The 25,780-nt window shown below is 41.3% G+C and overlaps 1 protein-coding gene across 5 annotated transcripts in view; it reads left to right on the top strand.

The window, feature by feature from the left end:
* The window catches only part of LOC121319188 (casein kinase II subunit alpha-like), a 33,113-nt gene extending 12,221 nt beyond the window's left edge, over positions 1-20,892 (top strand). For 4 of the 5 annotated variants that reach the window (XM_041256375.1, XM_041256377.1, XM_041256378.1 and 1 more), the window contains exons 2-13: positions 2,379-2,593; positions 3,518-3,629; positions 10,028-10,129; positions 10,996-11,046; positions 11,885-11,944; positions 13,972-14,055; positions 15,090-15,200; positions 15,809-15,910; positions 16,882-16,982; positions 17,082-17,230; positions 18,275-18,364; positions 19,418-20,892. In XM_041256375.1, the coding sequence (XP_041112309.1) occupies positions 2,493-2,593; positions 3,518-3,629; positions 10,028-10,129; positions 10,996-11,046; positions 11,885-11,944; positions 13,972-14,055; positions 15,090-15,200; positions 15,809-15,910; positions 16,882-16,982; positions 17,082-17,230; positions 18,275-18,364; positions 19,418-19,527 (1,173 nt within the window). In that variant the 5' untranslated portion in view covers positions 2,379-2,492 and the 3' untranslated portion in view covers positions 19,528-20,892. The remainder of the gene's footprint in view (positions 1-2,378; positions 2,594-3,517; positions 3,630-10,027; positions 10,130-10,995; positions 11,047-11,884; positions 11,945-13,971; positions 14,056-15,089; positions 15,201-15,808; positions 15,911-16,881; positions 16,983-17,081; positions 17,231-18,274; positions 18,365-19,417) is intronic. The other variant, XM_041256379.1, reaches the window with a different exon arrangement.
* Positions 20,893-25,780: the final 4,888 nt, after the last annotated feature.

Below are 25,780 nucleotides of genomic sequence, written 5' to 3'. Positions count from 1 at the left end.
TTTTCTAAACTTTTTTTCTTTTAATTCACAACTTTTTTTTTTTCAACTGTAGCCTACTGCATAGTAGTAGTTGTATTATATTAGTAGTTCAAATTTTACTTATTGATTACTAAAAAAAAACCTATACTAATAAAGTGCATCATCTCACATTTTAAGTATTCTAATACACTTTACTGTGATCATGTGATTGTGGAGTTTTGCTTTTGTTGTGTGCCCTCCAACATCATCACGGAGGGTACGTTATCATATCACAGCTGTTCAAAATGCTACATGTGAAAATGGCCAGTGCGGCGCTTGTAACCCTAACCCTAATCGGTGAGTTATTGTCCGTGATGAATTGTTGGTGATGAAAAATGTGTGTGACAAGTTGACGGGATACTGTCAGTAGTCACAGATGAAAGAACATGGTAAAAATAAACACAGTAGTGGCTGTACAGTCTTACTCATATTATTAATCACATTAGTACAGCCTTGTGTAGCTAGAGCTGCAGTTGGTCAGGGAGGCATTATTATTAACATACACTAATAGCACTGTCTTCTGGCACAACTTTGCTGTACTGTTCTGTAGTGGAAAGAAAACCGTCACAGTCAAAATAATGTAAAAGATTATGCAGCACATGAATATCTCTGCAAAGCTCTTCAGAATTTAGGAAATCTAACATTTTTTTCACGTGGGACTAAGTTTTGCGTTTATTAAATGGGAAATCGTAGTTATAGTGCAAATTAAATATGATATGTATGTGTATTGTAAACGGTAGGGTCTGGTATTATATAGCAAATATCTGCAAGTTTTCAGATAAAATACACTTTTTTGCCTTGCTGAAACAGTATGTTTATAACTTGTTTATAGTATTGTTAAGTGAAAGTCTTAGAGGGAACATAGTTATGGTATAGTAATAAAGATTTGCAATGGTGTTGGTTGTTACAGAGCTGTGTATCGGGTGCACCCAGGATCTAGTCTCATCTGTCAACAGAGGGGAATGTGCTAATCAAGTTCTGTGAAGTTCAATCTCTTCTCCGTGTTGCATACATTACACGCACCAGACTAAAGAACATGCTGTCAAAACCAACCCATTGAAGAGTATTGAGAGCTGAAACAAGTATTTTAAGCAAACCAGTTTCTCACATAAAGGAATAATCAACAATGTTTCACAGGATGAGTATTATTTTTTGGCCGTTATGCAAACTGAAAACACAGCGTAGCAACCTGATTACAGCGTCATTTTTCCAGGTAGCAACGTAGCGGCCTGTTACGCTCAACAGCGCTGACGAGAAGCCTGACATTGAGCTACGAGACTTTCGGAAAGTAAACGCTTGCTATAGCAGGGCAATGCTTGGTGCTGATAGGTTGAAACAGTAAGCACCTGCCGTCACACGGCAATGCTAATTGGTTGAACAGCTGATTCATGACAATTGCCGGCAGTGCAGATCAACCATACACTGCTCACATGTCAACAAGAGTACAATTGTGAGTTTGATATGAAAGCTGAGCATTAATATCAGCAAAAAGTTTTTTAATGAAAAAATAATTGTAGCCAACTTTTTAACTAATCATGCTTACGTGATTTTGAAATGCCACTTTTATATATATTTACTACTGCTTAATCAAAGTTAAATAAGATATAGGTGGGAATTGAACTTGAACTTGGCCCCGCGGCATCATTCTAAACCCAACATTATTTCATTTAATGACGGTCTGATACTCTCTCTTCCTTACCTTTTCTCTTTTAATAATGGTCGTATACTCTGTCAGATATTTTAGTCATAAATATATGCCTGTATTTAAGTATTAATATTTCGTGCAGTCGTCTCTCCTGACCACTTGCCGAGTTCACATTTATTTAACATTATTTTTTCTTACTATTAGCAAACGTTAAGCCAAGGTGCAGACTTTGGGTCAAACCAATGTGTTCATGCAGAGAGAATTTATTGTGATTGTTTATAAATGTGGCCCTTCCTCTGAATACTTTAGCATTTTTATATTTTAAACATTTTAAACACAAACCAATGCCAGACACAAGAAGTTATAATGCATATTTAAATATATAGTTTGACTCCCCTCCCCATAGTCAAAGTGGTGGGGTCACATGCCCTTCTGCCCCTGGGTTAGGCGCCTATTGGAGCTGGCTGTACATTTTACATGTGCATGCAATGTGAATCTAGGTTATAGCAGTCAAAAACTGAACAGTTTGACTGTGCTTCGCTTTCTGACATGAGTATTGCATGTGACAAAATAAACCAATATAAAATGGCTGATACTGAATCAAAACGATTTTTTCCATTGGCAGTTTACACACAGGTTCAATAATTGAATCTAACAAACATTACAGTCTTCAGTGCAGTAGCTCTAACGTTGTTGTGTGTCTGCTTGCTTACAGCTGTAGAGCAGAGGCCCCCCAGGTGTGTGTGCAGATCGGCAGTGGGATCTCGCTCCGCTCCCCATCGTCTTCGCTCCTGCCCCTCGCTCCTCCTCCTCCGCCAAGCTGTCTGACATGTCGGGCCCCGTGCCGAGCAGAGCTAGAGTTTACACCGATGTGAACACGCTCCGCCCCCGGGAGTACTGGGACTACGAGTCGCACGTCGTGGAGTGGGGGTGAGTTGACACTAACACGGGATAGGGCTCTTCCGGAGTTTAGGGGAGTAATACTGTTTTCACACATGAGCGGGGGTTGAATCTGGCAGTCTAGTTAATGTGGCTTTGCTCCCTGTTCTGTTCACACTGGAAACTAATCCCAGGTTTGATATGGTTTAGTTTTTCCTCGGTGTAGACACACTAAAGCTAGATTGACTCTACAGTGCAGTTCTTTGATGTGCGCAAATGTAAATCTTTACATGCAGGACACAGGCGCAACTGAAATAGTATGTTGCATTTTTAAAAATGTGGCTTAGTTTTTTTACACACACTAATGCAGGGTAAAATTACTCTGGTAGTGAGTAATGTGGATTTGAAAGTACCTCGGGCAGGAGGTGGAATAGATGATACAGCAATTGGTCGCAGTCAGAGGGAAGTGTGAAAACGGGTGGATGCGAGTCTTAATTCAGTGCGCACTCAACACCACTTTAAAGTCCCAGTATGAAAACAGTAAGTTTCCATTTAATTTCCTAAATGTTTGAACTTTAAGAGTCATTGCACCAGTCAGGAAAAAGCCACCATTAGAAACTGCCCAGTAGAGTGCTGTTACTACTTTTGGAACAGATATTCGAATAATCAAACAAACCATGTTCATATTCATTCATGTAACAGAATTTACAGCAAAGGAGACTTCCTTCTAATTCTGCATGAAAACATGTTTAGTTTCAAAATTTGAAAATATTAGTGAAAAAAACATGTTTGTATCAACGCTACTTTTTCATAACACCTGACCAACTGGGCTAGATCGCCCCTGCCAGCTCTATTTCAACTTGTCAAGGAGAATTTTAAATGTGCTGGAGCTGTTCTGTGGCTGGGTTTCTGCACACATAGCAGCAATATCCACATGGTGATCTGATGGCTGTTTTATTAATTTATTTATTTCAGAAATCAAGATGACTACCAGTTGGTTCGTAAACTGGGTCGAGGCAAATACAGCGAAGTGTTTGAAGCAATAAACATCACAAACAATGAGAAAGTAGTGGTGAAAATACTAAAGGTAAGATAACAAACCATGACGCTGTAGTACTAAAACATATACAGTACCAGTTAAGTTTGAGTACACCTGCTTGTAACCAGGTTTTTCATGATTATGTATGCTTTTAACTGTATAAACTTGTCTATAAACACTTAATATTTCATTATATGATGCATGTACTTATATAAGCTGATAATCTTAAGTGAATTGCATTCAAAAATTTAATTGAAAATGTAAATCTTGTCAATTTCAATGAAATGGTCACCGAAAGCAAGGGGATTTCAGTCTGAAGCCCAAGTCGGTTAAAAGTCTGAAATGTGTCTAAGTATAAAAGTGTCTTTGTTAGATGTTCTCCGAGTTAACTAACATGTTACCTAATTAAGCTTTTGTCATCAATTATTGTTAACACGTGAGGGTCATAACTATAAATATAGGTAGCATAGGCACACGTTTGTCATTCCTGAATGTAAGGGAGCAGAAAATGGCAAAATACGCACAATTAAGCAAAGAAAGAAGACAGTCTGTAATTACTTTAAGAAATGAAGGTCAATCTTTAAGACAAATTGCAAGAGCTGTGCAAGTGTCTGTTTCTGCTGTAGCCAAGACCATCAAACGATTTGAAGAAACTAGCACTCATGAGGACCGAACAAAGTCAGGCAGGCCAAGGGTGACCTCAAAATCAGAGAACAAGTTCATTCGAGTCTGCGAAACCGGCGATTAACTGCCCCTGAAATACAAGCTTAGCTAAATGCTACTAGAAGTACAGATGTTTCAACATCAGCTGTTCAGAGAAGATTGTGTGAAGCTGGCCTAACTGGAAAAATTGCTGCAAAGAAACCATTAAGAGTGCAGAATAAGAGGAAGAGACTTGCCTGGGCCAAAAAACACAGAAACTGGACGTTTGAGCAGTGGAAGTCGGTCTTATGGACCGATGAGTCACAATTTGAAATACAGTGACTTGCAAAAGTATTGACCCCCCTTGGCATTTTTTCTATTTTGTTGCCTTACAACCTGGAATTAAAATGAATTTTTTGGGGGTTTGTATCATTTGATTTACGCAACATGCCTACCACTTTGAAGATGCAAAATATTTTTTATTGTGAAACAAACAAGAAATAAGACAAAAAAACAGAAAACTTGAGCGTGCATAAGTATTCAACCCCCCCCCCCTCAAAGTCAATACTTTGTAGAGCAACCTTTTGCAGCAATTACAGTTGCAAATCTCTTGGTATGTATCTATAAGCTTGACACATCTGGCCACTGGGATTTTTGCCCATTCTTCAAGGCAAAACTGCTCCAGCTCTTCAAGTTGGATGGGTTCTGCTGGTGTACAGCAATCTTTAAGTCATACCACAGATTCTCAATTGGATTGAGGTCTGGGCTTTGACTAGGCCATTCCAAGACATTTAAATGTTTCCCCTTAAACCACACAAGTGTTGCTTTAGCAGTATGCTTAGGGTCATTGTCCTGCTGGAAGGTGAACCTCCGTCCCAGTCTCAAATCTCTGGAAGACTGAAACAGGTTTCCCTCAATAATTTCCCTGTATTTATCGCCATCCATCATTCCTTTAATTCTGACCAGTTTCCCAGTCCCTGCCGATGAAAAACATCCCCACAGCATGATGCTGCCACCACCATGCTTCACTGTGGGGATGGTGTTCTCGGGGTGATGAGAGGTGTTGGGTTTGCGCCAGACATAGCGTTTTCCTTGATGGCCAAAAAGCTCAATTTTAGTCTCATCTGACCAGAGTACCTTCTTCCATATGTTTGGGGAGTCTCCCACATGCCTTTTGGCGAACACCAAACGTGTTTGCTTGTTTTTTTCTTTAAGCAATGGCTTTTTTCTGGCCACTCTTCCATAAAGCCCAGCTCTGTGGAGTGTACGGCTTAAAGTGGTCCTATGGACAGATACTCCAATCTCCACTGTGGAGCTTTGCAGCTCCTTCAGGGTTATCTTTGGTCTCTTTGTTGCCTCTCTGATTAATGCCCTCCTTGCCTAGTCTGTGAGTTTTGGTGGGCGGCCCTCTCTTGCCAGGTTTGTTGTGGTGCCATATTCTTTCCATTTTAATAATGGCTTTAATGGTGCTCCGTGGGATGTTCAAAGTTGATCTGTACTTCTCCACAACTTTGTCCCTGACCTGTTTGGAGAGCTTCTTGGTCTTCATATGCCCCTTGCTTAGTGGTGTTGCAGACTCTGGGGCCTTTCAGAGCAGGTGTATATATACTGAGATCATGTGACAGATCATGTGACACTTAGATTGTACACAGGTGGACTTTATTTAACTAATTATGTGACTTCTGAAGGTAATTGATTGCACCAGATCTTATTTAGAGGCTTAATAGCAAAGGGGGTGAATACATATGCATGCACAACTTTCACGTTATTTATTTTTCAGAATTTTTTGAAACAAGTTATTTTTTTCATTTCACTTCACCAATTTGGACTATTTTGTGTATGTCCATTACATGAAATCCAAATAAAAATCCATTTTAATTCCAGGTTGTAAGACAACAAAATAGGAAAAATGCCAAGGGGGGGTCAATACTTTCACAAGCCACTGTATTTGGGTCCAATCGCCGAGTATTTGTAAGACGCAGAGAGGTTGAGTGTGTGTGGTTTCGACTGTCAAGCATGGAATAGCAGTGTCATGGTCTGGGGTTGCTTTGCTGGTGACTTGGTGATCTTTACCAAGTCCATGGCAAGCTCAACCAGCATGGCTATCATAGCATATTTTAGAGGCATGCCATTCCATCAGGATTACAGCTAATTGGACATTCCTTCATTCTTCAGCAAGATAATGACCCAAAACACACCTCAAAGTTGTGCAAGAGCTATCTGGCGAAGAAGGAAAGCGAAGGACAACTGAATCTAATGACCTGGCCTGCCCAGTCTCCAGACCTCAATCCCATAAAACTTGTATGGGACGAACTGGACAGAAGAGTCAAAGCAAAGATACCAGAAGTGCCCTACATCTCTGGGAATTGCTGCAGAAGAGCTGGGAAGATATGTCGGGTGATTTCCTGCTGAAACTTGTTAACCGAATGCCTTGTGTTTGTGAGGCTGTTATTAAGCCAAAGGGTGGCTATTTTGAGGAATCCAAGATTTAGAGACAATTTTCAATTTTCTTGAACATTGCTTTGATGCTCCTTTTGTTTTGTATATTGTAACGTGTTTTCATTTTCAAGTATTTACAGAAACGTATACGATGTAAAACATTGTCAATTATGAAAAAAAAAAACTAGTTTCCAGCAAGTGTACTCAAACTTTTGACTGGTACTGTAGGTTCTAGAATTGGTACATTTCCAATGCATAGCAGTGAGTGTCTGTAAAGTGTAAGCTGGTGCACACAACAATACATTCCAGTAATATTACCAACTCGATGCTAAGGGATGTGCTTTATATCGTCTGAAATTGCCGAATTTCTTACCTGCAAAATTCTTTGGCTTTACACTTTCTAATATTTGAGCAAATGTCCTCTGAAAAAAGGTTGATTGTGGTATTCAACCCAGTGTTATCTTGATTAAATTCATTTGATCTGCACTTCCAAATATCAGAACCCCAACACACAGGACTCAATATTTAATATAGAAAGCAACTTGTTCAATGACAGTGCTGCTTATCTGTACACAAATTAATAATTAAATTGGTAATCTACCTGTGTAAACCAGGCCAGTCACAGTCTAGAGAGTCCAGACACAGATTGCAAGCTCAGAGCAGTTTGTTTTAGTAGTTCAATTATTCAGAGGGTGCAGAGCGTCGTCACACAGTTCACTTGTGTAATGTCAGTCAGGTACTTCTGTCATTGCACGTCTCCTGATGCACCCAAGGCTACAACCCAGTAGATGGCGCTAAATAACTTTCTGTGTTAGCTAAAGGTACAGGAACCGGTTTGTAAAGAATCAGTCTGGCGTATTTATACTTCAATTACATACAAATGTGCTCTTGATATCCTCCAGGCTGCTGTCTGTAGGCCTTTGTATTTCCACACTGGAGTTTAAAAATCACCCTTTGATCTGGGATACTTTTATATAAGTATTGGTACTCCCAGTGGATGAATGGAAATATTGTATGTTTCTCAGTGTTCAGTGGCTACCTCCTATTCAAGTTGAGTGTATTTTTTGTGCACTCTTTGCTATGTCAGGCCAGTGAATCAAATCCGGCTTGTCAGACGAAGAGTGCAAGAGAAAGTACACTCAACTCGGAGGTCACGCTAGCTTTTCTGTTTATGGCTTCCTGAAACGTACATGCCCAAAATTTGTGTCCAATCCATCAAATATACATTAACACAAAGGTTAATGAATTCCAGGGATGTGCATTTTAGTACTTTTTTTTTTTTTTTTTTGGTCAGCAGCAGCTTTCATGCACAGTACATCTAGCTGTCTTGATAAAGAAGAATACTTAATCTCCCATTCAAAATGACCAGAACGTATTTTTTGTTTGCGTTTTTGTGCATTACTACTGCTTGCAGTTGCTTCGGTCACTGTAATCGGACAGTCAGAAGTAGATGGCCGAGAAACAATGAGCAGTCTTCATGAGAATTCCCTGAAGAAGCTGACTGCTTAGCAAAAAACTTCAGATTGACGACGACTTTGTCAGTGTACACTCTGCACTAGGTATTCATTTTTACGCTTAGAAAATCTGTAAGGGCATCCCTGTGTGCGTAAAATAACACAAGCACAACGTTAACCCTTTGCAGGTCCTATGGTCCGACATTACGATTTTCCCTTTCCAGTCTGTTGTCGGACCCCGTCTGACATTGTCAAAAAGACGTAAAGCACAGGTCTGTCGTTTTCTCTCTGGAAAAAGCCGAGAAAACCTTTCAATGGCCGAGTGAGACCAATAGGAGCTGAATGAAGCAGAAAAATGAAACGCGTGTCTGATAGCCCCATGCACTACAGAGATAACACAGAGAGATAACTTCCACATCCAGCGCTCAAAGAATATCAGACATTTGCAGAGCTTTTTGAGATGTTGTAGTAATAAAAAAATGACTTGGATCACATTATTGAGGAGTTTGGTAATAAAACGAGTGATCGGGAGAGGATTTCAGTATGCATGTCTGTAGAGGTATGTGAAAAATACAGTGAACAAGGGGGTGGGGCTAGGCTGCAGATACAGTACTGAGTGTCCTTTTTCGATTCAGTGCCTTTTTTAAACCTGTTTTATTCTGGAAAAAAATATATATTTTAAACAGCGTGTGTGAAAATAAATTGGGCCTGACAAGCGCTGAATAAATGGACTGAAAAGGGTTAAATTAGGCGACTGCAAAAATGAAATGCAAGTTAAAAGTAGGATCAGGGATGAATAATTCACGTCATAAAATAAAATGAATGGGGCCAGAATTAGGCTCAGGCAAGATATGAAGGTAAAAGCAAAGATTGTTTTGCAAATAACAGCTTTTTCTGAGTTTAATTATAAAACAGAATCAGTTAAATTTGTCACCTATAAAAATAAAACCTACTTGTGTGTGTGTTCGCATGTACTTTTTCCAAAATACTTGTTTTACTTCTTAACAATGTGGATCTCTGTTAATATGGGGTATAACACATTATTTAAAAAAAAAACAAAAAAAAAACAGTGCATGGTGGGATACTATCATTAATTTCTGACAGGAACTGTAACCGAACTATTGTGTCTACGCATTACACCCAACTAAACAAGAAATGGTACTTCAGTGTGGACGCTAAAGTTTGAGCTGGATTACTTAAAACGTTTTTGAGTACGTTTCTCGATCAGTTGTGTAGCGTGGAAAGTAAATATTCTTAATATTGTTGGCAAGGCAAAATATGAGGCTCATTGTTGCCACCTACAGGACTGGAGTGTACCTTAATCAATGTTGTTATATTGCAGAACAGTTTTGTGTTTTTTTTTTTTTTTTTTTTTAAACAAATATTTTACGGTCACTGCAGCAGTGTAATAGATTACCACGAATATGCGTGTCTGTACGTCCAGTGAACGCAAGCCAAAGTTTTTCCATCCACTGGATTTATTTTGCGTCTAGGATGCAAACTTTTGCGTTAACGCGACCTCTGTCAATTGGATTAGAGGCAGCCACCAAACGCTTAAAAACTGATTTAAAAGTCATTCAATCCAAACAGAAAACAGACTAAAAGCGGCCATTTAACGCTCTGAATCTGTTAACGGTATTGTAAATGCAGTTGACAATGTGTTACTATATAGTGTATTCAATGTGCTGGCTTCTGGTGTGTTTCTAGGTATGATCTATTGATAGTGTTTGTATGTATTTTGTGTAGCTATGATTTGTTTTATTGTGTAAAATAATAATGAAGTAAGGGCTCATTACAATAAGATCAGTTCATTCGGGAGCTAGGTCTAGCCTGGGTGTGCATTGTCTACTGGATCTACGACAGTTGTGACAGCACACATTTTTGCTGATATGAGAAATCTTTTCTTTACAGCCGGTAAAAAAGAAGAAAATTAAGAGGGAGATTAAGATCCTGGAGAACCTGCGAGGCGGCCCCAATATAATCAATCTCCTCGACATCGTCAAAGACCCCGTGGTGAGGATCTCCTTCAGCTGCTCCTAAACTGAACCTCTGACACTGTGCAGGCTCCTGAGCAAGTCCAATTAAAAGCACTTGCACAATACGAAGTTAAAGGAGTGCTCGTCCAGGTTTTAAAATGAACACAAGCAATATTATCACCTCTCCGTCAAATAGTTATTTGCTTGTTTTGTGTCTTAATCTGGGAGATGCAATTATTTGATCTGCAATTGGGATTTACAGGACAGGAACCAGGATGCGCACATTTACCTATAGCGTGTTCAATGTTTGGATGTCCCTTGTTTTTTATTGTTAAGTGATGAATCTAAGTATTGTCATCCCTATTTCTTTATTTTAAAAGTCTGTTAAGGCGATTGAGCTATGGGGCAGCTGTTTTCTTATAGTTGCCAGGCATAGACTAGTAATGTGGACTGGATCAGCCATCAGTGTGTTTTTATTAGTAAGCAATGTGGGCTAGATCAGCCATCAGTGTGTTTCTGTTAGTAAACACAGCACCATCTAGAGCACTGCAAGTGTATAGCCATAAAAATGAAAGGAAGCCTAATTCAAAGTGGTAGATCACCAGATGGTGCTGGTTCTTACTTGAAAACACAGGCTCATCTAGTCTCGGTAGCATGTCTCTGTGGCCGTTCCTGAACTCATTTGCGTCATTGCAAAACAAATGTCGTAAATAATATGTAAATGAAACGTCAAGCTACTTAATAAGACTTCTACTTTATAAGCTAGGTCCACTATTTAGCAGTTTGAATCTTTGACTAATATTTATGAGAGTAGTGTATGGCAGAACAGGAAAACATGTTTTATAAATACAACTAAACAACTACACGTGTAACATGAAGTAACCTGAGGATTTCTTTTCTCAGTCCAGGACACCTGCATTGGTTTTTGAACATGTAAACAACACAGACTTCAAGGTACAGTTTTCTTTTTTAAATGTCAACGTGCTGTTTGAAGACCTCCAGGATACACCATGAGCATTCAGAGAGTCCCGTACCAGCCCACAGTGAGCTGTATCCTCATGAGGCAGAGAACCACAGCACTTCTAGAATTGAAATGTTTAACTATACTTAACAGCTGCATTCAGAGAATAACTGTGCTGACATTTAATGTATAAATACTAAGAGATTATATGACCAACGGCATGGAAAGACTGGTCAATGTTTCTGCATTTCATTTGCTGTAATTTGGAGCAGTGCAGTTCGCCTAATCATTCCATTCTGGAATTTAAATAAATATAAAATTAGACCTGGTAATAAAAAACATGGTCATGTAACAGCATTGAAAAAATAAATATTCAATGGTGGATCTGTCGATTTTCACAGTCTTCAAATCTCAGCTTAGAGTTCTGCTGCTTTCTCATAAAACAGTGTTAGGGCCAGCACCCCAGTTCCAGATACAATACTACAAGAATGGCTGCAGACAAGTATCAAATCAGTTCTATGACCAGACTTGGCCGATTTGTTCTGACTGCCTTCAGTAGGGATAACCGTGACTTCATACTTAATCTAGGTGTTCAGATGCGCAAACACTCAGCTGGTGTATCCTAACTTAAACGTTTTGTTAATCATAAAGCATTCTAAGTGAAAAGCTGAAAGTTTCGATCGTAACAGACTTGCATCCCTTGTTTTGTGAGTGTTTTCTCATGCCAAGGTAACCATTGTGTAATTTCTTGCTTTGAAAAAGCAGCCTAACTAACTAGATATGTGAAGCACCAAACTTTGAGTGACTTGTGTTTTTGTGTCTTCTCAACAGCAGTTGTATCAGACTTTAACAGACTATGACATACGATTCTACATGTACGAGATCCTAAAGGTATGTTTTATATTTTCACACTCCCTTTCTTGTAACACCCTGTAAAGTTTTTAGGAAATGCATTACATTACCGTCACTGTGTCCTGTCTGTTCAGAACACCCTGTAAAGTTTCTAAGAAACACATTATTATTTGTTTATTAGCAGACGCCCTTTTCCAGGGCGACTTACAATTATTACCAGATATCACATTACTGTTGCTGTGTCCTGTCCATTGGTTGGATCACAGTGCTGTATTTAACACGTTGCCCACTTGTACAGTTTTTAATCGCACATCATGGGTCATAAATTGGCAATTTCTCCAAATTTTATCAGGAGCACTGGCCAGGAGGAAAAAAAAAAAATCTTGTAAGGATTGCAGTGTATCCATATCATGCTCCCTCCTGCAACAATGCTGGTGACTGAAATGTGTTTGTTGCAGGAGGGAGCATGAACTGGATACTCAGCGATTTTTGAAGAAAAACTTCTGATGCGCTTTCCTAAGTTAAAGGGGGGGGTAATTCCATTGAATTTACTTCTGAATGTGTTGAAACAGACAACACGGGACGCAGTAAAGGTGTGAACACTTCAGGGGTTCTGGAACACTGGGAGGACTGTGTGTTCACAATATGGAACCACAGCACAGTTCTTCACAAAGTTAATTTCACTTACACACTGAGTACTGCATTATAAAATGTATTGAACTCAGTTTGTGCATGTGTATAAGTACCAGAAGCCAAGCCATGCTAAAGAGTTTTATACCGATCGATGTGAGCTGGTCCCTCTGGAGCTGCTGCGTAGATGCTGTGCTACTTTTTTGTGGTTTTTTGATCTGTTGGGTCATCGTAACAGTAGTATCTCATTTAAAATACTTTTTTAGGGCTGGGATGACTATTCGGACTAACACTGTGAAATGTATTTGCTGCAAAAATGACCCATATTTGCATCATATAACACAATTTTATAATTAAGAACATAGTTTACAAATGAGAGGAGGCCATTCGGCCCATCTTCCTCGTTTGGTTGTTAGTAGCTTATTGATCCCAGAATCTCATCAAGCAGCTTCTTGAAGGATCCCAGGGTGTCGGCTTTAACAACATTACTGGGGAGATGATTCCAGACCCTCACGATTCTCTGTGTAAAAAGTGCCTCCTATTTTCTGTTCTGAATGCCCCTTTGTCTAATCTCCATTTGTGACCCCTGGTCCTTGTTTCTTTTTTCAGGTTGAAAAAGTCCCTTGGGTCAACATTGTCAATACCTTTTAGAATTTTGAATGCTTGAATTAGGTCGTCGCATAGTCTTCTTTGTTCAAGACTGAATAGATTCAATTCTTTTAGCCTGTGTGCGTATGACATGCCTTTTAAACCCGGAATAATTCTGGTCGCTCTTCTTTGCACTCTTTCTAGAGCAGCAATACCCTTTTTGTAGCGAGGTGACCAGAACTAAACACAGTATTCAAGATGAGGTCTTACTAATGCATTGTACAGTTTTAACATTACTTCCCTTGATTTGAATTCAACACTTTTCTCAATGTATCCGAGCATCTTGTTGGCCTTTTTTCTAGCTTCCCCACATTGTCTAGATGAAGACATTTCTGAGTCAACAGAAACTCCTAGGTCTTTTTCATGGATTCCTTCTCCAATTTCAGTATCTCCCATATGATATTTATAACCCACATTTTTATTTCCTGCATGCAGTACCTTACACTTTTCTCTATTAAATCACGTCGTAAAAACAGTTCTTTCTTTAATAGCTAATAGGGTTTATTTTACTCCTGAGTTTTGTTTTACTGTTGTGGTACATGTTTCTACATTGTTTACCTGCTAATTCAAAATTAAATAGTATTCAGAATTGAAAGACTGTTCGAACGAAAGTAACCCATGTTTGTCCCAGTACTATTTAAAAATGAACTAAATACACGTATTGTAAAGTTGCTTTTCTGCAGACTAATGCTGCGATAGAGCCCCTTTAACACAGCTGTTTGCTGTATTTATATAGAAGACTGTATGTGGTTTCTTTTTTAAGCTCTTTGGTACTGATTCTTTTCCAGGCTCTTGACTATTGTCACAGTATGGGAATCATGCACAGAGATGTGAAACCTCACAACGTCATGATCGACCATGAGCACAGGAAAGTATGGATACATCCAATTACATGATAAACAACTCTCTGCATGAATAACCATGGATTCTTCCAGTGCAGGGGGCCCTGGGCAGGGCTTTGGGAGCAGGAGCCCTTGGGCAGCGTCCACCAAGTTTCATTCTGCTAATAAATGGATAATTCGAGCTTCGCTACACAACTGGCTCCTTTTAAAATATTTTGCAAAGAACGTAAAACTTTTTTGTCTCAAGCTTTTAAGTGTGCAAGTTCAATTTTTGTCCAGAGAACCGCTACTCCAATTGATAGAATTTTAAGTTAGAGTTTATCAGAATCTGTGGCTATTTAGCGCTGGGATGAATATTCAAAGAAACACAGCTTGGTATACTTGATGGAAAAAATGAGTGTTCATTTTCATTCATGTAGCATTATTTAATAATGACTGTATCAAACATATCATTCAAAACCAATGCATAAATGATGACTGCAATAAATGAAACAGCACAGAAGCATTTTTCTCCTCAAGTCATTAGATGGGTATCAGGTTTATTTTGATCCCACTAACACTGCATATTTCTAGCTAAATCTGAATGAAAGCATATTTGAATAGTGGTTTCAGTTTTGAAGAATATTTAAACGTGAAAGCCATGTTCGTCCCAGTACCAGGGGATGTACAGTGGGATCTGTTTGTCTGTTCGGATTTGCCATTTTTCAGCTGATTTTAAATCCTTTATCAAGGGGATGTAGTGAAGGCAGTTGTACTGTACGTATAACACACTTGCATATTTCTGGAGAACTGCTCATCCCATTGTCATGAAACATTGAATAAACACCTGGGAGGGGTTTGGGGATGTCTATCTAGTCATCCATCCATATGCATGTCACACTTGCATTGTTGCATGTACCCCAAGATTGATCAGATTATGATTAAACACTTCGATGCTAATTCTTCCTCTGTAGTGTTCTGTATATACTGTTGATGACTGTCATGGTCATGCCTGATGACTCTGGTTTTGAATGGACAGCCGTGGCAGAGTGTATGTGACTGACATGCTTTCTGTTTTTTTGTAGCTGAGGCTGATTGACTGGGGTCTGGCTGAGTTCTACCACCCTGGACAGGATTATAATGTGAGAGTCGCCTCCCGCTATTTCAAGGGTCCAGAGCTCCTTGTAGACTACCAGGTAAGCAGGGCAGTTGTCCCAGTGGAATATGAGTTTGCAGGGTAAATCAGACAAGGCAACATAGGTTTGCTTACTTGAAGACTGACGTTTCCTTTTCGAACGTGCTTGAAATCCAGCAAAAACACAATGCACTTTCACTCAACAAATGTCTAGAGAAACCTGGTGAGGAAAGTTTTATATAAGTTATTGAGAGAAACAGAATCTAGGGATGTATGGCGACGTCTGTCCTGTGACTTTCAAGATGCTCTGATTATCCCTGTTAATTGGGATATAATAGAGGAGGCTGTACTTCCGTCTGTGTCACAATTTCACATTATTAATAGTTGATCATTTTACCTAGCAGGAAGTGCTTGTCCGATTGTGATGAGACTTTCTAAGTGTATCAGGCAGTGTTGTGTAAATCTGTCTAGTCCCTTGTCAATGAGATGAGCTCCATGGTTTAGATGCTTGTGTGTGTGTGTGAGGTTACCAGATTACACCCAGCCTCAGTCCTGTTACATAAGTACCTACTTTAGCAGAGGTCATATTTTTTACAGTTTGTTGTGGGCAGTCACAATTGTCGGACTTGGGTTCAGATATGAATTTTGTACACCTCTTCTCTGTTGTAGATGTACGACTACAGCTTGGATATGTGGAGTTTGGGCTGCATGTTGGCCAGCATGATCTTCAGAAAGGAGCCGTTCTTCCATGGACACGACAATTATGATCAGGTACTGCTTCTCTGGCCAGGTTAGGGGCCTGAATCAAGAGACTGAGAGAAACGGGCACCTGTACTTTAACCCTTTGCGGTCCTATGTCGGTCCAGGTCCGACACTACAATTTTTGCCTTTTCAGTTCGACATCATCAAAAAGACGTAAAGCACAGGTTTCTAGTCGTTTTTTCTCCAGAAAAGGCAGAGAAAACCTTTCAATGGCCGATTGAGACCGATAGGAGCCAAATGAAGCTGCAGGAAGAAAAAAAAGGGCGCATCTGATAGCTTCATGCATCACCGAGATAACACGGACATAAGGAGGTAGCTGCTTCTGCATCCAGCTCTCAGAATATTACAGACATTTGCAGAGCTTTTTGAGATGTTATAGTAATAAAATAATGATTTGGATCGCATTATTGAGGAGTCTGGTGATAAAACGAGTGAGCAGGAGAGGTTTTGTCAGTATGCACGTCTGTAAAGAGGTATGTGAAATGCAGCGAACAAGGAGTTGGCTGGAGATACAGTATTGAGTGTCCTTTTATGATTTAGTGCCTTTTAAACCTGTTTTACTCTGAAAAATATATATTTTAAATGGCGTGTGAAAATAAATTGCACCCGACGCTCCTGACAAGCGCTGAATAAATAGACTGTAAAGGCTTAATGATCTAAACCAGGGAAAATATCAAATACTAAAGAAAATTAATTCTCGACAAATGCTGGGCTGGAAGTCTTTTCACGTGCCGCCTTATCATGAACACATTTCATTGATCAAAATGGTGTTTAGATATCCTGAAATTTTTGTGAACACATTTCTAGGAGTGTTATAAATATTATAATACTAATACCTCAGTAAATCTGATAGCACAGCTATTGCATACCAGGAGAATTATTGAACACGCCAACATATTTCAAAGAGTTCTTTTTAACTTTTGGCTTGAAGTATGGCACAGAATACCTTTAATTTTCTGAACTGTTACTTCTCTCCTCAGTTGGTGAGAATAGCCAAAGTCTTGGGTACTGAAGATCTGTACGATTACATTGACAAGTACAATATTGAACTGGAACCGCGGTTTAATGACATTTTAGGGAGGTGAGTGCCCCCTCTTTATTTTGAATCGTGAAGCTTCTTGTGTGTGTTGTGTGTACTGCTGGTTGATTTCTCCTCTGTACTTGCTGATTCCTTTCCCAGGCATTCTCGTAAGCGATGGGAGCGCTTTGTTCACAGTGAGAACCAGCACTTAATCAGCCCTGAGGCCCTGGATTTCCTGGATAAGCTGCTCCGATACGACCACCAAGCAAGGCTCACTGCGCGGGAGGCTATGGACCATCCTTACTACTGTGAGTATGCAACTGCACTGTGCCCTGCATCTAAAACAGAGGGAATACGTCATACATATCCAAAGCGGTTATCCAGTTGTCGTGAAACTTGGTATTAACTTTACTTGACACAAGTTATTGCTATCTCAGTCTGTCTGTCTTCGTACATCTATTCATCTGTGTCACACTTACATATATGTATTTATCTGGGGAGCTGCTTATCCAGCTTGCCACTACTTCTGTGCATACTGTTATATGTCATGATCATCACCTGTATTCTCTATAGCACTCTGCTTATTGTTATCTGTCGTGGTCATCTGTAGCACTCTGTGCATACTGTTACATTGCATGGTCATCTCTTGTGTCATGCTGAGAGCTGCCATTGACTTTACAGCAGTGCCAATGGGGGTGGGTGTTACATACTTGCTGTCGATGATCTTCAAATAGACGGCTGCATGCAATCCTTTGGGGGTCACATGTCCTTTTCTGCTTCCCTTCAAGTGTTCAAAGTGGCCCTTTTACTTTTGAAATGCCATTACAAAACAAAAGGCAATATGAAAAGAAATGTTATTTAATAGTAAAAGGAAAATATGGAAGCTTCACTGAATTAAGTGAGTTGTCTGATTTACATCACCGGGTCCATTATGAGAACTCTCTCTGTTTGGGACTAATGCATTCTCCCCACCATTGCTGAAGCCCCCAGATTACTTTGTAAGCACTGCCTGGATAATTTAAGAATGTACTGTCTGCAAGTCCAATGCCATGAAAGCTTGGCTCTTAGGAGACTGTGTGGTCCAGTGGTTAAAGAAACAGGCTTGTAACCAGGAGGTTCCCGGTTCAAATCCCAGCTCCACTGACACATTGTGTGACTCACTTTGGGGTGAGACGTTGTTGTAAGTGACTCCTCAGCTGATGCATAGTTCACACACCCTAGTCTTTTATCTTGTAAAGTGCTTTGTGATGGTGGGCCACTATGAAAGGCATATATAAAAATAGATTATTATTATTATAGCAATTCAGTAAGATCTGAGCTGTGTGGATGATACTGTACTGTTGTCTTTGCAGACCCAATAGTGAAAGAGCAGTCCCGAATGGGGGGCTCGGTTAGCATGCCCAGTGGGAGCACCCCTGTCAGCTCAGCTAGCATGATGTCAGGTAAGCACTGTACTCCTGGTGCTGGAGCTCTTTTAAAAGCTTCATTCCAGGAATCTCGCCCACTTCACTTCTGTGCAGTTCTTAAAGAAGAGCATGTTATAGCAAACCTGGATTTTCATTTAAAACAGTAATAATACGTTTCACGCCACGCACATGCATTCACTATGCAGGTCTCAGTAATTCGTACCGTTCACTCCACGCACATGCATTCACTTTGCAGGTCTCAGTAATTCGGACGGTTCACGCCACGCACATGCATTCACTATACATGTCTCAGTAATTTGTACGGTTCACGCCATGCACATGCATTCACTATACAGGTCTCAGTAATTCGTACGGTTCACGCCACGCACACGCATTCACTATACAGGCCTCAGTAATTCGTACGGTTCACGCCATGCACATGCATTCACTATGCAGGTCTCAGTAATTCGTACGGTTCACGCCACGCACATGCATTCACTGTACAGGTCTCAGTAATTTGTACGGTTCACGCCACGCACATGCATTCACTATGCAGGTCTCAGTAATTCATATGGTTCATGCCACGCACATGCATTCACTGTGCAGGTCTCAGTAATTCGGACGGTTCACGCCATGCACATGCATTCACTATCCAGGTCTCAGTAATTCGTACGGTTCACGCCACGCACATGCGTTCACTATACAGGTCTCAGTTGTGTTTGCATTTTAAAACATGGTATTTGGTGCGAGACTTGACCTAACTCTCAGATTGTTCCCACCCTTTTGGGGCTTTGTCTTGTCAGTAACCAACCAGCCCTTTCCCCTAATGACTGACATGCGTTGCAGCCAGTAAGCTTCTTTGACCAGCATGGAAGGAAAGGCCAGCACACAACTGGATTTAACTTAGTTGTTCCAGATGTCAAGTTTTAAAGTGAGAATACTTTCAGCACATTGAGATCTATAGTCAACGGAATTGCACAACGGTGTAATGTATGAAGTGATTTTGTAACCAGACCTTGTGTAAACACGCCCTGTTGGGTTGAGAAGTTCTGAGTGGATTGAAACCATTCTGTTTTGTATCTTGTCCAGGGATTTCTGCAATGCCAACCTCCTCCCCTCTCGGCCCGATGGCTGGCTCGCCCATCATTTCTGCTACCAATACCCTGGGGACGCCAGTGGCAGCCGGAGCCCAGCAGTGACGTCACTTCCTTTCCCAGTTCCATTGCCAGAGCGGCGGTCTCCTTGTCTCCCCTTTAACGGGGTTTGGAAGCAGAAAGGATTTCTGGGACAACACCGCTGAACAGTTTTGCTTGTGGATTTCTAAGTTTGATGAAACTAAAATAACTAAATTGCTAGGTTAATACAATTTTTTTTTTTTTTACTTGAATTTTTTGTATGTTCTAGATATACACGGGTTCCATGGATTTGACAGTTGTGAGATATATACATATATAAATATATATAAAATATGAATCTTAGTGATCCCACTTAACCTCATTTGTTGTAACAAAAAGCAATCTTTATAGACAGTATCTTTTATTTTTTGCGCAATTTAATCGAAGGTAAATGTATTGGTTTTTACCTTGTATTGTTTCTTTTTTTAAGCTGCTGCTCACCTTCGGTCACTTAAATTAGCATGTGTAGCTTAACCAAAGTTGATGCTGTTTACTTGGAAACTTGACTGCCATTTAAGTAAAGAAAAGCAACACCAAAATAATTAACAGCTGAAATAGATACTGTCTTTAAAATGCTGTTCACTTACACTGTTAGATATATGGGAAACTTGTAGTTAGTTTTAACATAATAAAAAAAGAGCACAATATTCATTAAGCGTTGTGCTTGAAAAATGATTTTCTACCACGGACTGCTGTTTAAGCCAAAAGACAATGTTTGTTTTTAGTTTAATATCCTTCTAAATACAATTCCTCTGGAGTCAGTCACATAGGGTTACTTCTGGTAAATGTGATTTAGGGTTAAAACAAATCACTATCTTTTCTTAAGTTTTTATCTGGTTATTTTTTTACAAACTGTATTGTCACTTAATGCAATATAGGAGGCCAGTTCTAAATTGAACTTGAAGAGTGCGACTTTCTTCTGCCTTTTGTGCCATTTGATGGGAATATTGAATACCTTGGTGTTGCAAGCTTCGACCGTGCTGTAAATTAGCATTTGGAATGTTTCTTTATTCATACTGAATGTCACAATCTAATGCAGTTCTTTCAACCCTACCATCACTGTATATATTTTGTCCTCTATGTGGAAGATTAGTATTTGGAAATATTTATGTAAATAAACATTTGTGTTTTATTTATCAAGGCTTAATTGAAGTCGGTGTGTGATGTCATTTCATATTTAGGCTTCTCTGTGAGGGGAGCTTGAATGAGTTTGGAGCTCCTCTGGTGGCATGCCTGCTCATGTCCGATTACAGATAGATTTCTAGATTTCTTCATGTTTTCAGTGAGAGGGCCCCTACAGGCATCCTTTTAACCTCTTGCCTAAGATGCCCACCTTTGCTGAGGTCATGTGAATTTGTTTCTCAACAATAAAGACCTGACGCTTTGAGATACTGCCTTTGTTCTTGGTACACAGCTGAATTTTGTGATTATCCCAGTCAAGTACTATAACATTAACTGCCAGCCTTTTTGCAAAGCTGCTTCTGCCACACAATCAAAGCCTTGTATCTCAGAAACCATTTCAGTTAGTGTCTTCATATTGGTGGGTTATATAAACCCTGCAGGATAAATGTGTTGCTAACCATGACAGTGACCTCTTGCCTAATGTGGCTGCAACACTGGGGTCATATGAAATGAAGTTTCTTCTGTATAGACGGTACACTTTGAGTTACTCTCCATGTTTGATACAGAGCTGTATTTGGTTTTCTTAAGTTCCATCTGCATTGTTGTCCTATAAAAACCAACCCTGCATTTATCAGTTAGGAATCTAAATGAAATGAAAAGGTGTGTCAAAACAAACCCGCTCCTTTAAAAAAGGAGTCATTAATACATTATTTTGTACATGCTTAGAAAACAAAACCAGAAAAATGCAAGCCCTATACTTAGACATAATTGTACTTGAGGATCACAATTTAGATGCACAAGAGACAGAAGATACGAAAAATTCAAATGATGCACAATGGTTTAAGATTAATTCCTAGAAACACTGGGGTACAGGGGCTTCTTTTTTCAGCTGAAGATCTTTTGGTTATTTTGGGTTCAATTTAGAATATGTTCTTTTTTGCTTACATTTTATACTTTCATACAATTTAGAATATGCAGAATTTATAACACATGGACCTCACTCATTTGCAAAAGCAAACTCTGAAAATTGACATTTTTGCTGGAATTAATGAAGCCTGGTAAGTAATGATCTTAACAGAACCAATAAGATCGAATGAATAGGGGTTCTCATCATAGGGTTTGTGACAGGGCTGCCTGCTGAAGAGCCAGAGGGAGGAGCTGCCGTCCCGAGAGCCAGAGAGGGAGGAGCAGCCTGCCCAAGAGCCAGAGGGAGAAGCTGCCTGCCTGAGAGCCCAAGAGCCAGAAAGGGAGTTACCATCCTGCATGCTAGAAGAAGCCCCGCTGTCTCCTGAACACAGAGAAAAAGAGCCACTGGCTACAGAGAAGTACCTCCACTACAGCCGCAACCCCTCACTAACCTGCACTCCCGACGCCCCATCCATGTCGTCCTGGTCCTCTTTCGCCAGTTCTCGTCACTTCCTGGTGGTACTAGAAGGTGGATTGACACACCCACAAGGCGTTGTGTAAAGACTGTGGTATGCTGGCCCCTGGAAGAACTGCCTTGATGGTAGGTGGAAACCGGAAGGTGACCATATTAGTGGGAGCGCGTAGTTGCACGTACCCGGAACGACTCCATTGCGATCAGCTACGGGACGGCCCTCTATTGGAGAAACCATGGCGACGAGTTGATTGCAGGGAGGAGGTCATGGGTACAAAGGGGAATCAGCTACGTGAGTACGCCGCTTTGCGCTGAACAAACGTAACCTGACGGCCGGAGCCTGTAGTTTGTTTTTGTTATGTGTGTTTTATTCTGTGTTGCAGAGGAGAATTGATCGCCCCGGAGCTGTCGCTACCAAGCCAGCAAGCACCCCAGAGCACTTCACTGCACAGCACCACGGTCTCCCGAACGAAGCACACACTATTTCGTGCACGGAGGACGCGGGACCGACCATCTGACTATTGTTTTGATAATTATTATTTTTGGGTCTGTAAGCCCGCCATGTACCCCCAATACCATTGCTAGTAAAGGGGTGGATTCTTTTTGTTATTTATTATTAAAATACACTGACTGGTTTTGGGAGAAATACTGCATGGACATTACTTTCATTCACTGCACCACTTACACCTGATGACATATGGTGTCCAGAAGTAGGATCACAGATGGACCCAACCACTTTGGCAGCGCTGTTGAAGACCCAGGAGCAGAGGCACCAGGAGTCTCTGACAGCCATGATGGAGAGGATGCACAGCCTGTTCCTGGAGGCTAATCAGGGAGGGAACCGGCGGCCGAACCAGCAGTGCCACTACCAAGGGTAAAGGTAGTAAGAATGTCGCTGGAGGATGACCCTGAGACTTACTTGTTTGCATTTGAAAGACAACCAACCGCAGCACGGTGGCCTCGGGAGTGGTGGGCTACCCAGTTGGGCCCCAATTTGATTGGAGAGGCCCAGGCAACCTACAAAGCCCTAACACATGAGCAAGCCCTGGTGTACGACCAGGTGAAGCAGGCCATTCTCCAGCAACTTGACAATACAGAGGAGTCTCACCACCACCTGTTCCGGGAATACCAGCGACCCCGCGTGGTGGCCCAGCAATTTGTAGCTCATGTGACCCAGTGGCTCTGCCCTGGCACCAACGATGGAGAAAAGATCACCGAGCTGATTTCCATAGAGCAGTGCGTGAAGGTGCTGGGGCTGGACACCCAGAACTGGGTTACCAGGCATCGAACCACCACGCTGGAAGCCACCGTTCGATTGGCTGAGGGATATGAGGATGCATTGGCATCCGCTCCCATGGTCGTCAGCCCCGCTCCTCCATCCAACTGATAATGACTGACCCCCCCCCCCCCCACCCCCACAGCACTTCACCCCCCCCCCCCCCCCCCCCCCCCCCCCCCCCCCACAGGGCTACTTCTCATCGGCACCCCACGGGCAGCTTTCCTCCACAACCATGGAGGGCAAGGTCGACCCTCAGCGGGGTTAGAGTAGAGAGCCACTCTTCACTGCCAAACCGGCAGCAGGACATACAAGCTCCGTGGGCATGAGGTCGGCCACCTGGCCCTCCCATTACCTACCCACAGCACCAGGTAAGTGCAGGGGTAATGATTGGGAGGGGCCTTGCATTGTTGATGTATGGGTTGGTGATGTGAGCACCCACGCATTAATGGACTCAGGATGTGGGCAAATTTTGATTGGGGAGGCTCTGTTGATGGGGGTACCTTGGTGGTCACGCGGGGTAGTGGGCATTTCCTGTATTCATGGGGATAACAAGGACTACCCCCTCACTAAATTAAATTTGACTGTTGGATGTCATACCTGCCGCATATTCGTGGCCATGGCTGCAAAGTTGCCATATCCAGTTATTTTAGGTCGAGACTGGCTGCATTTTGAAACAATTATTAATAAAACGGTAAAGCCAGTCTCCGGTAAGACCATGGGAGCGGCGGGAGAAACTATTGGCAAAATCTTCCCGCTGTAAGCTGATTTGTTCCAGTCCTGATTTCGCCCCAAAAAAACAAAAAGAGAGCGAAGGGTTGAAAAATGGGAAGGAAAGTCAATAAGACAAGGCTGGGGTTTGTTGGGGGAAACTTCAGAGTCTGTTAAATGCAAGGGAAAGGGGATTAGGACTCAGTTGGATCTGCTGGGGGCAGATTACTGAGGCCCACAGTGCTGAACCTACTGTAGTTCTGCTCGATAACCCGAAATTCTGGGACCCAGATATGGACCTAGCGTCCACAAAAAAACGATCCTTGCTGACACACATCTGGGGGCAGGTTCAGTCTGTCGAGGGGAAGGTTGTAGAGGATAACTGGCCACTCACATATCCTCACCACATTATTGTCGGGCATTTGCTGTATAGGGTATCCCAAGCCATGAGCACAAGCCAGATTGTAACACAATTACTCGTTCGCCGGTCTTTTCGATGTGAGATCATGCGGTTGGCTCACAATGTCCAATTTTCAGGCCATTTAGGTAGCGATAAGACTTGATAACGAATATTGGCTTGGTTTTATTGGATGGGAGTTTTTAGTGAGGTGACGCGATATGTAGTGGTGTGTCTGGAATGCTAGCAAGTAGCAGTGGGGAGGGTTCGCCCGGCCCCGCTGGTCCCACTGCCCCTGATCTCAGTTCCCTTTGAACGCATTGCTATGGATATAGTGGGTCCATTGAGCTACTCTGACTCTGGATATATGCACATTTTGGTAGTGGTGGACTACGCGACTAGATGTCCAGAGGGAGTACCACTGAGATCCACTAGTGCTGCAGAAATTGCTCGAGAGTTAGTACAGATTATAGCGAGAGTAGGGATTCCAAAAGAAATCCTCACTGATCATGGAACAAACTTCATGTCACAATGTTTGAAAGAATTGTATAAATTGTTGCAAATAAAGTCCATCCGAACATCTGTTTATCACCCGCAGATGGACAGTTTGGTGGTACGTTTTCATCAGACTTTATAATAGATGCTGAAGCGGTTTGTCAACCAAGAGCTGAAACATTGGGCTAAACTCCTCCCCTACCTGATGTTTGCTGTGTGAGAGGTGCCTCAGAGCTCGACCGGGTTCTCTCCCTTTGAACTGCTGTATGGGAGGCAACCACAAGGTATCCTTGATTTTGTGAAAGAAGGGTGGCAAGAGCAAACAAAGATTTCCAAAAAACAGTCAAGTATGTAATCATGTTAAGAGATTGCCTAGCATTGGTTGGTCGTTTGGCGCAAAAAAATCTAAAACTAGCTCAGCATCGCTAGGAACAACAGTACAACAAACAAGCATGAATTCAGACTTTTCGGGCAGGTGATAAGGTACTGTTGCTGCTTCCTTCATCAGAATCTAAGGTGTATGCAAAGTGTTAGGAGCCATATGAGATGATACAGGGAATTGGTAATGCGAATTATGAAATTAGACAACCCGATCGCCGAAAGAAGACCGAAATTTATCACATTAATTTGCCAAAACCCTGGAGTGAAAGGGAGGCCCTGTTTATAGCTTGTGACAATTTAGAAGAGGATTTTGGTCCCACTGTCAATCCACTGGCTACAACTAACATCCCGATGGAGGAGGTTACTTCCGGATCAGAAATGTGAGCTCCACCAGTTGGTGGAACGGTTTAGTGAAGTTTTTTCTGATTTGCCCGGCAGAACTAATGTTATTTCTGATGCTATTATTACTCCACCAGGTGTCAGAATCATTTATTTGAGCAGAAAAATGGCTCCTAGG

Source organism: Polyodon spathula, chromosome 8 (genome assembly GCF_017654505.1).
Source record: "Polyodon spathula isolate WHYD16114869_AA chromosome 8, ASM1765450v1, whole genome shotgun sequence".
In the NCBI taxonomy this organism is placed as follows: domain Eukaryota; kingdom Metazoa; phylum Chordata; class Actinopteri; order Acipenseriformes; family Polyodontidae; genus Polyodon; species Polyodon spathula.
This window is presented reverse-complemented; position numbering and strand designations above follow the sequence as displayed.